The sequence below is a fragment of the Oncorhynchus kisutch genome, linkage group LG13 (assembly GCF_002021735.2).
Source record: "Oncorhynchus kisutch isolate 150728-3 linkage group LG13, Okis_V2, whole genome shotgun sequence".
In the NCBI taxonomy this organism is placed as follows: Eukaryota; Metazoa; Chordata; class Actinopteri; order Salmoniformes; family Salmonidae; genus Oncorhynchus; species Oncorhynchus kisutch.
The window spans coordinates 75,311,748-75,326,208 of record NC_034186.2 but is presented as its reverse complement, the minus strand read 5'-3'; the positions used below and the strand labels follow the sequence as shown (position 1 = coordinate 75,326,208).

General features: G+C 44.8%; 1 protein-coding gene across 1 annotated transcript in view; it reads right to left on the bottom strand.

The window, feature by feature from the left end:
- Nucleotides 1-14,461, bottom strand: part of itga10 (integrin, alpha 10) — a 108,272-nt gene that overhangs the window by 39,269 nt on the left and 54,542 nt on the right. Inside the window, exons 12-28 of the mRNA XM_031787382.1 lie at nucleotides 13,924-14,072; nucleotides 13,450-13,593; nucleotides 12,854-13,060; nucleotides 10,617-10,747; nucleotides 10,304-10,470; nucleotides 9,448-9,590; nucleotides 8,954-9,064; nucleotides 8,765-8,850; nucleotides 8,338-8,479; nucleotides 8,051-8,143; nucleotides 6,596-6,672; nucleotides 6,349-6,438; nucleotides 6,182-6,266; nucleotides 5,885-5,998; nucleotides 5,689-5,796; nucleotides 5,427-5,540; nucleotides 5,246-5,341 (exon numbers count right to left, since the gene is read on the bottom strand). Coding sequence (XP_031643242.1) covers nucleotides 5,246-5,341; nucleotides 5,427-5,540; nucleotides 5,689-5,796; nucleotides 5,885-5,998; nucleotides 6,182-6,266; nucleotides 6,349-6,438; nucleotides 6,596-6,672; nucleotides 8,051-8,143; nucleotides 8,338-8,479; nucleotides 8,765-8,850; nucleotides 8,954-9,064; nucleotides 9,448-9,590; nucleotides 10,304-10,470; nucleotides 10,617-10,747; nucleotides 12,854-13,060; nucleotides 13,450-13,593; nucleotides 13,924-14,072 — 2,057 coding nt within the window. The remainder of the gene's footprint in view (nucleotides 1-5,245; nucleotides 5,342-5,426; nucleotides 5,541-5,688; nucleotides 5,797-5,884; nucleotides 5,999-6,181; nucleotides 6,267-6,348; nucleotides 6,439-6,595; nucleotides 6,673-8,050; nucleotides 8,144-8,337; nucleotides 8,480-8,764; nucleotides 8,851-8,953; nucleotides 9,065-9,447; nucleotides 9,591-10,303; nucleotides 10,471-10,616; nucleotides 10,748-12,853; nucleotides 13,061-13,449; nucleotides 13,594-13,923; nucleotides 14,073-14,461) is intronic.

Genomic DNA, 14,461 nt, shown 5'->3' with positions numbered 1-14,461 from the left:
TCACCCTATACCAGCTTCCTACTCTATCTGGATGTAAACAACAGACAGACAGATATCATCACCCTATACCAGCTTCCGACTCTATCTGGATGTAAACAACAGACAGATATCATCACCCTATACCAGCTTCCTACTAAATCTGGATGTAAACAACAGACAGACAGATATCATCACCCTATACCAGCTTCCTACTCTATCTGGATGTAAACAACAGACAGACAGATATCATCACCCTATACCAGCTTTCTACTCTATCTGGATGTAAACAACAGACAGATATCATCACCCTATACCAGCTTCCTACTCTATCTGGATGTAAACAACAGACAGACATCATCACCCTATACCAGCTTCCTACTCTATCTGGATGTAAACAACAGACAGACAGATATCATCACCCTATACCAGCTTCCTACTCTATCTGGATGTAAACAACAGACAGACAGATATTCATCACCCTATACCAGCTTCCTACTCTATCTGGATGTAAACAACAGACAGACAGATATTCATCACCCTATACCAGCTTCCTACTCTTATCTGGATGTAAACAACAGACAGACAGATATTCATCACCCTATACCAGCTTCCTACTCTTATCTGGATGTAAACAACAGACAGACAGATATTCATCACCCTATACCAGCTTCCTACTCTATCTGGATGTAAACAACAGACAGGCCGATATCATCACCCTATACCAGCTTCCTACTCTATCTGGATGTAAACAACAGACAGACAGATATCATTACCCTATACCAGCTTCCTACTCTATCTGGATGTAAACAACAGACAGGCAGATATCATTACCCTATACCAGCTTCCTACTCTATCTGGATGTAAACAACAGACAGATATCATCACCCTATACCAGCTTCCTACTCTATCTGGATGTAAACGACAGACAGACAGATATCATCACCCTATACCAGCTTCCTACTCTATCTGGATGTAAACGACAGACAGACAGATATCATCACCCTATACCAGCTTCCGACTCTATCTGGATGTAAACAACAGACAGATATCATCACCCTATACCAGCTTCCTACTCTATCTGGATGTAAACAACAGACAGACATCATCACCCTATACCAGCTTCCTACTCAATCTGGATGTAAACAACAGACAGACATCATCACCCTGTACCAGCTTCCTACTCTATCTGGATGTAAACAACAGACAGACAGATATCATCACCCTATACCAGCTTCCTACTCTATCTGGATGTAAACAACAGACAGACAGACATCATCACCCTATAACAGCTTCCTACTCTATCTGGATGTAAACAACAGACTGTCAGACAGATATCATTACCCTATACCAGCTTCCTACTCTATCTGGATGTAAACAACAGACAGACAGATATCATCACCCTATACCAGCTTCCTACTCTATCTGGATGTAAACAACAGACAGACATCATCACCCTATACCAGCTTCCTACTCTATCTAGATGTAAACAACAGACAGACATCATCACCCTATACCAGCTCCCTTCTCTATCTGGATGTAAACAACAGACAGACAGACATCATCACCCTATACCAGCTTCCTACTCTATCTGGATGTAAACAACAGACAGATATCATCACGCTATACCAGCTTCCTACTCTATCTGGATGTAAACAACAGACAGACAGATATTCATCACCCTATACCAGCTTTCTACTCTATCTGGATGTAAACAACAGACAGACAGATATTAATCACCCTATACCAGCTTCCTACTCTATCTGGATGTAAACAACAGACAGACAGATATCCATCACCCTATACCAGCTTCCTACTCTATCTGGATGTAAACAACAGACAGACAGATATCATCACCCTATACCAGCTTCCTACTCTATCTGGATGTAAACAACAGAAAGACAGATATCATCACCCTATACCAGCTTCCTACTCTATCTGGATGTAAACAACAGACAGACAGATATCATCACCCTATACCAGCTTCCTACTCTATCTGGATGTAAACAACAGACAGACAGATATAATCACCCTATACCAGCTTTCTACTCTATCTGGATGTAAACGACAGACAGACAGATATTCATCACCCTATACCAGCTTTCTACTCTATCTGGATGTAAACAACAGACAGACATATATCATCACCCTATACCAGCTTCCTACTCTATCTGGATGTAAACAACAGACAGACAGATATCATCACCCTATACCAGCTTCCTACTCTATCTGGATGTAAACAACAGACAGATATCATCACCCTATACCAGCTTCCTACTCTATCTGGATGTAAACAACAGACAGACAGATATCATCACCCTTAGCAGCTTCCTACTCTATCTGGATGTAAACGACAGACAGACAGATATCATCACCCTATACCAGCTCCCTGCTCTATCTGGATGTAAACAACAGACAGACAGATATCATCACCCTATACCAGCTTCCTACTCTATCTGGATGTAAACAACAGACAGACAGATATTCATCACCCTATACCAGCTTCCTACTCTATCTGGATGTAAACAACAGACAGACAGATATCATCACCCTATACCAGCTTCCTACTCTATCTGGATGTAAGCAATAGACAGACAGATATAATCACCCTATACCAGCTTTCTACTCTATCTGGATGTAAACGACAGACAGACAGATATTCATCACCCTATACCAGCTTCCTACTCTATCTGGATGTAAACAACAGACAGACAGATATTCATCACCCTATACCAGCTTCCTACTCTATCTGGATGTAAACAACAGACAGACAGATATTCATCACCCTATACCAGCTTCCTACTCTATCTGGATGTAAACAACAGACAGACAGATATCATCATCCTATACCAGCTTCCTACTCTATCTGGATGTAAACAACAGATAGACAGATATCATCACCCTATACCAGCTTCTTACTCTATCTGGATGTAAACAACAGACAGACAGATATCATCACCCTATACCAGCTTCCTACTCTATTTGGATGTAAACAACAGACAGACAGATATCATCACCCTATACCAGCTTCCTACTCTATCTGGATGTAAACAACAGACAGACAGATATTCATCACCCTATACCAGCTTCCTACTCTATCTGGATGTAAACAACAGACAGACATCATCACCCTATACCAGCTTCCTACTCTATCTGGATGTAAACAACAGACAGACAGATATCATCACCCTATACCAGCGTCCTACTCTATCTGGATGTAAACAACAGACAGACAGACATCACCCTATACCAGCTTTCTACTCTATCTGGATGTAAACAACAGACAGACAGATATCATCACCCTATACCAGCTTCCTACTCTATCTGGATGTAAACGACAGACAGACAGATATCATCACCCTATACCAGCTTCCTACTCTATCTGGATGTAAACAACAGACAGACAGACATCACCCTATACCAGCTTTCTACTCTATCTGGATGTAAACAACAGACAGACAGATATCATCACCCTATAGCAGCTTCCTACTCTATCTGGATGTAAACGAAAGACAGACAGATATCATCACCCTATACCAGCTTCCTTCTCTATCTGGATGTAAACAACAGACAGACAGATATCATCACCCTATACCAGCTTCCTACTCTATCTGGATGTAAACAACAGACAGACAGACAGATATCCATCACCCTATACCAGCTTCCTACTCTATCTGGATGTAAACAACAGACAGACAGATATTCATCACCCTATACCAGCTTCCTACTCTATCTGGATGTAAACAACAGACAGACAGATATTCATCACCCTATACCAGCTTCCTACTCTATCTGGATGTAAACAACAGACAGACAGATATCATCATCCTATACCAGCTTCCTACTCTATCTGGATGTAAACAACAGATAGACAGATATCATCACCCTATACCAGCTTCCTACTCTATCTGGATGTAAACAACAGACAGTCAGACAGACATCACCCTATACCAGCTTCCTACTCTATCTGGATGTAAACAACAGACAGACAGATATCATCACCCTATACCAGCTTCCTACTCTATCTGGATGTAAACAACAGACAGACAGATATCATCACCCTATACCAGCTTCCTACTCTATTTGGATGTAAACAACAGACAGACAGATATCATCACCCTATACCATCTTCCTACTCTATCTGGATGTAAACAACAGACAGACAGATATTCATCACCCTATACCAGCTTCCTACTCTATCTGGATGTAAACAACAGACAGACAGATATCATCATCCTATACCAGCTTCCTACTCTATCTGGATGTAAACAACAGACAGACAGATATCATCACCCTATACCAGCTTCCTACTCTATCTGGATGTAAACAACAGACAGTCAGACAGACATCACCCTATACCAGCTTCCTACTCTATCTGGATGTAAACAACAGACAGACAGATATTCATCACCCTATGGCAGCTTCCTTCTCTATCTGGATGTAAACAACAGACAGACAGACATCACCCTATACCAGCTTCCTACTCTATCTGGATGTAAACAACAGACAGACAGACAGATATTCATCACCCTATGGCAGCTTCCTACTCTATCTGGATGTAAACAACAGACAGACAGATATCATCACCCTATACCAGCTTCCTACTCTATCTGGATGTAAACAACAGACAGACATATATCATCACCCTATACCAGCTTCCTACTCTATCTGGGTGTAAACGACAGTCTGACAGATATCATCACCCTATACCAGCTTCCTACTCTATCTGGATGTAAACAACAGACAGACAGATATTCATCACCCTATACCAGCTTCCTACTCTATCTGGATGTAAACAACAGACAGACAGATATTCATCACCCTATACCAGCTTTCTACTCTCTCTGGATGTAAACAACAGACAGACAGATATTCATCACCCTATACCAGCTTTCTACTCTCTCTGGATGTAAACAACAGACAGACAGATATTCATCACCCTATACCAGCTTCCTACTCTATCTGGATGTAAACAACAGACAGACAGATATCATCACCCTATACCAGCTTCCTCTATCTGGATGTAAACAACAGACAGACAGATATCATCACCCTATACCAGCTTCCTACTCTATCTGGATGTAAACAACAGACAGACAGACAGATATCATCACCCTATACCAGCTTCCTACTCTATCTGGATGTAAACAACAGACAGACAAATATCATCACCCTATGGCAGCTTCCTCTATCTGGGTGTAAACGAGTCAGGCACAGACAAGGCTAAACCAGTCCTCCACAATTAGTGTTAATCCTGCTATTCTCTCACCTCCCTCCAGATGGCGCCACTCCCCAGAGTGACCAGGTTAGATTCCTGAGCAGCCAGACGATAGGCACTCACTATTCTCACCACCTTAAACTTAGCCTGGTGACAGAGACACAAAGTCAGAGTGAGTGTTTTTATAGTTAGAGCTGTGTGTGTGTGTGTGTGAGAGAGAGAAACTTTGTACCTGTCTGAAGAAGTTGTCGTGGACCCTGCGGCTGACTCGTATGAGAGCAGTCTGTCCTCGATGCAGCTGCTGTACCTCACACACCACCTCCACACACCACGACCTGCTGCAGTTCTACACACCGCACACAGAAACATGTTACAACTGTAAATACACTATATAGCTAGTTAGGATTGTGAATGTGATCATCTTGTGCGTGGGTATTTGTGTGTGTGTGCATGTATGTGCGTGCATCAGTGTATATGTGTCTGTCTGTTCTCACCAGTAGGTCAGTCTGTTGCATGTCTTCAGGATGTAGTGGTCGTACATCTCTCTGTCTGTCCTTCAGCTGGGACACGTCACTGTCTACACTGCAGTTCACCCCTGTCACCTAACATCATAAAGGTCACAGTTCAGAACCAGAGAGAAATGACAATAACTGTTTATTCCAACAGTAGTGGGAGAGGGTTAGTACTCACGTTGTAAGAGAAGACCTCAGTAACAGCCATGAAGACTCTGTCTCCAGCTGCTACAGAGGGCAGGCTCAGCCTCAACTCCAGGTTACTCACACTGTAACAGCCCAGGTTCTGCAGCTACACACAGAACACATTAGTCTGAGGTGTGTGAGTGTGTGTGTGTGTGTGTGTGTGTGTGTGTGTGTGTGTGTGTGTGTATGTGTGTGTGTGTGTGTGTGTAAAGACAGTATGTATGGTTATGTGTGTGATTGTGCAGTAAGGATATTAAGGAAACAGATATATTGTGTGTGCACTGCTTACCCTGAAGTGTGTGTAGAACTCTGGTCCTATTGCCTCTGATATGGTTCTGGTTGGGTGGACCTCATAACGGTTCAGATTGGAGTCACTACAAAGAAAGGTAGAGATACAGGGAATGAGAGAGAGAGAGAGAGACAGAGAGACCGAGAGAGAGATAGAGAGAGACTAACCTGGTGATGAAGAGGTCAGGTTCGTACTGAACCACAGTCTGGAGCTGAACACTGTTGTCTCCCAACGTAGCCTCTCTCTCAACACTGTCACTATGGGAACCAGGAACACAGAGATGTATATGACAGACACATGACAAGACAAACACAGAGTACTTCTGTCTCTACTGTAGACTGAATTTCAGGTTAATTTCTAGAAGCTCCCAATAGGAATCCCTTTACATTCCTCCATAGGATTATAATGAGTTACCTGGCAACTGTGAGTTTCATCTGGACTTTACTGAGCAGAGACGTACAGCTGAACTCAAACTCTAACATGAAGTTCACCTGACAGAGAGAAGATAAGAGGTGGTGGGGATTGAGTTTGTGGTATCAGAACTACACTGAACAAATATATTAACGCACCATGAAACAATTTCTAAGATTTTTCCATTTGCCTCATGCAGTGAGACACATCTCCTTCACATATAGATGATCAGGGTGTTGATTGTGACCTGTGGAATGTTGTCCCACTCCTCTTCAATGGCTCTGCAAAGTTACTGGATATTGGAAGGAACTGGAACACGCTGTCGTACACGTTGACCCAGAGCATCCCAAACATACTCAATGGGTGACATGTCTGGTGAGTATGCAGGCCATGGAAGAACTGGGACATTTTCAGCTTCCAAGAATTGTGTACAGATCCTTGCGACATGGGGCCGTGCATTATCATGCTGAAACATGAGGTGATGGCGGTGGATGGCAAGACAATGGGCCTCAGGATCTCATCACAGTACCTCGGTGCATTCAAATGATCATCCATAAAATGCCATTGTATTTGTTGTCCGTAGATTATGCCTGCCCATACCATAACTCTACCCCCACTATGGGGCACTCTGTTCACAACGTTGACGTCAGCAAACCACTCACCCACCTGACGCCATGTCTGACATCTGCCCGGTACAGCTGAAACCGGGATTCATCCGTGAAGAGCACACTTCTCCAGCGTGCCAGTGGCCAGGTAGGTGAGCATTTGCCCACTGAAGTCGATTACAACGCCAAACTGCAATCAAGTCAAGTCCCTGGTGAGGACGGCAAGCACACAAATGAGCTTCCCTGAGACGGTTTCTGACAGTTTGTGCAGAAATTCTTCAGTTGTGCAAACCCACAGTTTCATCAGCTGTCTGGGTGGCTGGTCTCAGACGATCCCGCCGGTGAAGAGGCCGGATGTGGAGGTCCTGAGCTGGTGTGGTTACACGTAGTCTGCGATTGTGAGGCCGGTTGGACATACTGCCAAATTCTCTAAAACGACGTTGGAGGCAGCTTATGGTAGAGAAATGAACATTCAATTCTGGTGACATTCCTGCAGTCATCATGCTAATTGCACGCTCCCTCAAAACCTGAGACATCTGTGGCATTGTGTTGTTTGACAAAACTGCACATTTTAGAGTGGCCTTTTATTGTCCCCAGCACAAGGTGCACCTGTGTAATAATCATGTCATTTAATCATCTTTTTGATATGCCACACCTGTCAGGTGGATGGATTATCTTGGCAAAGGAGAAATGCCCACTAACAGGGATGTAAACAACATTTGAGAAAAATACACTTTTTGTGCGTATGGAACATTTCTGGGATCTTATATTTCAGCTCATGAAACATGGGACCAACACTTTACATGTTGTGTTTATATTTCTGGTCATTGTATTTGATGCCAGACAGACAGACCTTGGAGTGGGAGCGGAACACAGGATAGCTGACATTACAGGAATGACTGTTGGAACTGAGAGATGTACACTCAATTTTCAACTGGGTATCCTCCTAGAGAGAGGGAAGGAGAGAGAGAGAAAGATAGGGATGGAGACATCGAAAGGGAGGGAGGAAGAGAGAGAAGGGGGAGGAGACAGAATAAAATTGTCAGGTTCATGTTGTAAATCAGTGTGTAATGTGTGTTTGTGTGTGTGTGTGTGTGGTGTGTGTGTCTGTGTGGTGTGTGGTGTGTGTGTGTTTCGTACCCGTATACTGAGACTAGAGAAGTGGAGGTTGCGTGAGTAGTGCAGTGTCAGGCTGGTGTTGTAGGCGTTCTCAAGTCTGTTCTGCAGCTGGACTTCTACAGCCAGACGTCTGCGAGGGCTACGGATCACATAGGGCTGCTGTCTGCAGAGAGGAGTTACATTCAGACATTCATACAACTACTACACAACTACTACACAACATTAATACAACAACTACAAACATTAATACATGAATACAACAGGAACCCTTGACTTAGTAATTGTTTGGCTGATTGAGTGTTGACTGGACACAAAAAAGAGAGGACATTTTTTTATCAGGTGTGTGTGTGTCTATACGTGTGTGTCTATACGTGTGTGTCTATACGTGTGTGTCCATGCATGTGTGTGTGCACATGTGTTCATGTGTGTTTGTGTGTGTGAGATGTACCTTGTCCCAGAGATGTCCATATGAGCCTGCAGCACCAGATCAGTGACACACACATCATCCTCACCACAGTCTTTGAAGAACGCAATCTGGAGACATCAAGGTACAGTATTTGAAATGGAGGTGCCAGAGTAATACTGTAGATAACGTACAGTAACAGTACATTACATCACACACACCCCACACACTGACCGATCTCTTGAAGGTGGTGGGCCAGCCTTCGTCCAGCACTGGGCCGCTCTCTGTGTCGTTGATCTTAAAGCGCAGGGAGAAGCTGATTGGACGGATGTAGTCTGCTGTGTCCTATCACAGACGGAGACAAAGGGTTAGAGGTCAATATCATGTTTCAGCATGTAGATTGTGTGTGTCGGTCGGGGTGAAGGATGTGTGCAAATGTGTGTTTTGGCATTGTGTGTGACATATGGAAGGGCAGGTTGTGGCAGTAGCGTGTACATGTTGGTTGTGTGTTTGTGTCAGGGCATGTGTGTATGTTAGTTGTGTAGTGTGTGTGTGTGTGTGTGTGTATATGCCATTTAGCAGAGGCTTTTATCCAAAGCGGCTTACAGTCATGCGTGCATACTTTTTTTTCAAGTATGTGTGGTCGCTGTTTGGTCCTAGGAATTGAACCCACTATCCTGGCGTTGTAAGTACCATACCAGCTGAGCTCTGGTGTGTGTCATACTCACAAACACATGGAAGGGCAGGTTGTGGCAGACGGTCTGTCCTGTGTGAACTCTGACCCCCAGCTGTGTCTGTCTCTGGTTGCTGTCGTCAAACAACGCCCTCGCTGTCAACTTTCTCTCATCCAACATGGCCACCACCGACAGCTCTGAGGAGGGAGAAGGGGATGTTAGTGTTGATAACAAATCTATCAAATCTAACAGGCGGACTCCCTCCCTCTCGTTTCTCCCTCCCCCTTACTCTCTCCAGTCCCTGCCCCTCCCTCTCTCCCCTCCCTCACCCACTCCCTCCCTCTCGTTTCTCCCTCCCCCTTACTCTCTCCAGTCCCTGCCCCTCCCTCTCTCCCCTCCCTCTCCCACTCCCTCCCTCTCGTTTCTCCCTCCCCCTTACTCTCTCCAGTCCCTGCCCCTCCCTCTCTCCCCTCCCTCTCCCACTCCCTCCCTCTTGTTTCTCCCTCTCCCTTACTCTCTCCAGTCCCTGCCCCTCCCTCTCTCCCCTCCCTCTCCCATTCCCTCCCTCTCGTTTCTCCCTCCCCCTTACTCTCTCCAGTCCCTGCCCCTCCCTCCCTCTCTCCCCTCCCTCACCCACTCCCTCCCTCTCGTTTCTCCCTCCCCCTTACTCTCTCCAGTCCCTGCCCCTCCCTCTCTCCCCTCCCTCTCCCACTCCCTCCCTCTCGTTTCTCCCTCTCCCTTACTCTCTCCAGTCCCTGCCCCTCCCTCTCTCCCCTCCCTCTCCCACTCCCTCCCTCTCGTTTCTCCCTCTCCCTTACTCTCTCCAGTCCCTGCCCCTCCCTCTCTCCCCTCCCTCTCCCTTACTCTCTCCAGTCCCTGCCCCTCCCTCTCTCCCCTCCCTCTCCCTTACCGAAGCTGCTGCTGTGAGTTCCAGGGGAATGGGACAGAGCCAGGAAGCAGGCTGTAGCGTTGAGACAGGCAGACTCCCTCCCTCCTCTCTGACACGTCTTCTGGATGACGTTGATGGAGTGGGGCTGGAAGGACAGACTCATGTTGATCTGGACTATACTGCGAGAACTGGAGAGAGGGAGGGAGAATTGATCATTCAATGATGACGATCATCATCACATTTTAAAAACATAATCCACAGGCAAGTCTGACAATTTATCCCTCCCCTCCCCTCCTCTTCATTCCTCCACCTCCCCTCATCCCTCCTTTCTTACCTGAGTAGTACAGCACTGCCCTGGGCCCCCACAGCCAGGTCTAACAGACCATCTCCATCCAGGTCTAATCTGGCACTCACACTGCGCCCAAAATACTGCAGAGAGGGGGACAGGGACGACCCTGCGATACGCTACAAGGAGAAGGAGAGGTGAGCAAGGAGGTGGAGAGATGAGGGTAGAGAAGTGGTGGAGAGAGACATAGAACGAGGTCAATGGAAATACTATAGCTAAGAATGATATCACTTTAAAAACAAATCTTCACAAATCTTCACTTTTCTTTCTTTCTCTACCTGTTTGTAGTTGTGGATGATGTGTGTGTCTACCTGTTTGTAGTTGTGGATGATGTGTATGTCTACCTGTTTGTAGTTGTGGATGATGTGTATGTCAACCTGTTTGTAGTTGTGGATGATGTGTATGTCTACCTGTTTGTAGTTGTGGATGATGTGTATGTCTACCTGTTTGTAGTTGTGGATGATGTGTATGTCTACCTGTTTGTAGTTGTGGATGATGTGTATGTCTACCTGTTTGTAGTTGTGGATGATGTGTATGTCTACCTGTTTGTAGTTGTGGATGATGTGTATGTCTACCTGTTTGTAGTTGTGGATGATGTGTATGTCTACCTGTTTGTAGTTGTGGATGATGTGTATGTCTACCTGTTTGTAGTTGTGGATGATGTGTGTGTCTACCTGTTTGTAGTTGTGGATGATGTGTATGTCTACCTGTTTGTAGTTGTGGATGATGTGTGTGTCTACCTGTTTGTAGTTGTGGATGATGTGTGTGTCTACCTGTTTGTAGTTGTGGATGATGTGTATGTCTACCTGTTTGTAGTTGTGGATGATGTGTATGTCTACCTGTTTGTAGTTGTGGATGATGTGTGTGTCTACCTGTTTGTAGTTGTGGATGATGTGTGTGTCTACCTGTTTGTAGTTGTGGATGATGTGTATGTCTACCTGTTTGTAGTTGTGGATGATGTGTGTGTCTACCTGTTTGTAGTTGTGGATGATGTGTATGTCTACCTGTTTGTAGTTGTGGATGATGTGTATGTCTACCTGTTTGTAGTTGTGGATGATGTGTATGTCTACCTGTTTGTAGTTGTGGATGATGTGTGTGTCTACCTGTTTGTAGTTGTGGATGATGTGTATGTCTACCTGTTTGTAGTTGTGGATGATGTGTATGTCTACCTGTTTGTAGTTGTGGATGATGTGTGTGTCTACCTGTTTGTAGTTGTGGATGATGTGTATGTCTACCTGTTTGTAGTTGTGGATGATGTGTATGTCTACCTGTTTGTAGTTGTGGATGATGTGTGTGTCTACCTGTTTGTAGTTGTGGATGATGTGTGTGTCTACCTGTTTGTAGTTGTGGATGATGTGTATGTCTACCTGTTTGTAGTTGTGGATGATGTGTGTGTCTACCTGTTTGTAGTTGTGGATGATGTGTGTGTCTACCTGTTTGTAGTTGTGGATGATGTGTATGTCTACCTGTTTGTAGTTGTGGATGATGTGTGTGTCTACCTGTTTGTAGTTGTGGATGATGTGTATGTCTACCTGTTTGTAGTTGTGGATGATGTGTATGTCTACCTGTTTGTAGTTGTGGATGATGTGTATGTCTACCTGTTTGTAGTTGTGGATGATGTGTATGTCTACCTGTTTGTAGTTGTGGATGATGTGTGTGTCTACCTGTTTGTAGTTGTGGATGATGTGTATGTCTACCTGTTTGTAGTTGTGGATGATGTGTATGTCTACCTGTTTGTAGTTGTGGATGATGTGTATGTCTACCTGTTTGTAGTTGTGGATGATGTGTGTGTCTACCTGTTTGTAGTTGTGGATGATGTGTATGTCTACCTGTTTGTAGTTGTGGATGATGTGTGTGTCTACCTGTTTGTAGTTGTGGATGATGTGTATGTCTACCTGTTTGTAGTTGTGGATGATGTGTATGTCTACCTGTTTGTAGTTGTGGATGATGTGTATGTCTACCTGTTTGTAGTTGTGGATGATGTGTGTGTCTACCTGTTTGTAGTTGTGGATGATGTGTATGTCTACCTGTTTGTAGTTGTGGATGATGTGTATGTCTACCTGTTTGTAGTTGTGGATGATGTGTATGTCTACCTGTTTGTAGTTGTGGATGATGTGTATGTCTACCTGTTTGTAGTTGTGGATGATGTGTGTGTCTACCTGTTTGTAGTTGTGGATGATGTGTATGTCTACCTGTTTGTAGTTGTGGATGATGTGTATGTCTACCTGTTTGTAGTTGTGGATGATGTGTATGCCCTGGCCGTGGTAGACGTATATGGCACCATTGTGTCCGTCCTCTAGGGGTGCCCCCACCAGCAGGTCAGTGTACCCGTCATGGTTGAGGTCTGGGGCGGAGGCCAGGGCGTAGCCAAACCTAGCATCCTGGAACCTATCCTCTGCCTTCAGAGTACCGTTAGACACAAACACCTCCTCCTGAGAGAGAGAGAGAGAGAGAGAGAGAGAGAGAGAGAGCAAGAGGGAGGAGAGAAAGAGAAATGGAGAGAGACAGAGAGAGAGGCAGAGTGGAGAGAGAGAGACAGAGTAGAGATAGATAAAGACAGGCAGAGTAGAGAGAGAGAGAGAGAGAGAGAGACAGGCAGAGTAGGGAGAGATAAAGACAGGCAGAGTAGAGAGAGATAAAGACAGGCAGAGTAGAGAGAGAGAGAGTCAGCAGCTCCCAGCCATTCCTCTTCTTATCCGCTAATATCCTCAACCCCTTTCCCCTCCCTTAACTCTATCTCCCCCCTTCGCCCAACTCTCACCCCCCTCCCCCTCTTCCTGACACCAGCTCAGTCCTTCCCCACTACTCCCCCCTGTCTCACCCCACTGAGGGAGTAGATGTAGACTCTGCCTGCTTCCTTGTTGCCAGGGCCCAGGTACATGGGTGCTGCCACCAGCAGAACATCAGTAATGCCATCCTGGTCCACGTCCAACCCACACACCTCACTGCCATAGTATGACCCAATCTACAGACAGAGAGAGAGAGAGACAGAGACAGAGAGAGAGGAGAGAGAGAGAGAGAGAGACAGAGACAAAGACAGAGACAGAGACAGAGACAGAGACAGAGACAGAGACAGAGACAGAGACAGAGACAGAGACAGAGACAGAGACAGAGAGACAGAGAGAGAGAGAGAGAGAGAGAGAGACAGAGAGAGAGAGACAGAGAGAGAGAGAGAGAGAGAGAGAGAGAGGGAGGTATGGTGGCGATGAAGAGAAGGGGAGAGGGGGGTTGGGGTGAGTGAGAGTTTGATTGATAGATACATCCAATGAGGTATATACACACACACACTAGCTACCTGTTCTCCATTGAGGGCCTGTGCAATGTTGACATCTCCATTGTCGCTCAGTTCAAACAGAATGACCTTTCCTTTGTGTTTGAACCTGGGAGCTCCAGCCACATACAGCCTCCTCCAGTCTCCCACTATCACTGACGACACTGTGTAGCCTAAACACACACAAATACTTTAATTAGATCCACAAATTACATAATACTTGCATCGGATTCAAATATCTCACAGGTCATACAGATGCCTGGAGACACATTAGGTATGGAAACAAAAATTATTGTGTAAATCCGTGATAAATTTAGTAGTATTATGTGTAAAACAGTGATAAGTTGAGTAGTATTATGTGTAAAACAGTGATACATTTAGTAGTAGTATGTGTAAAACAGTGATACATTTAGTAGTAGTATGTGTAAAACAGTGATACATTTAGTAGTAGTATGTGTAAAACAGTGATACATTTAGTAGTAGTATGTGTAAAACAGTGATACATTTAGTAGTAGTATGTGTAAAACAGTGATAAGTTGAGTAGTATTATGTGTAAAACAGT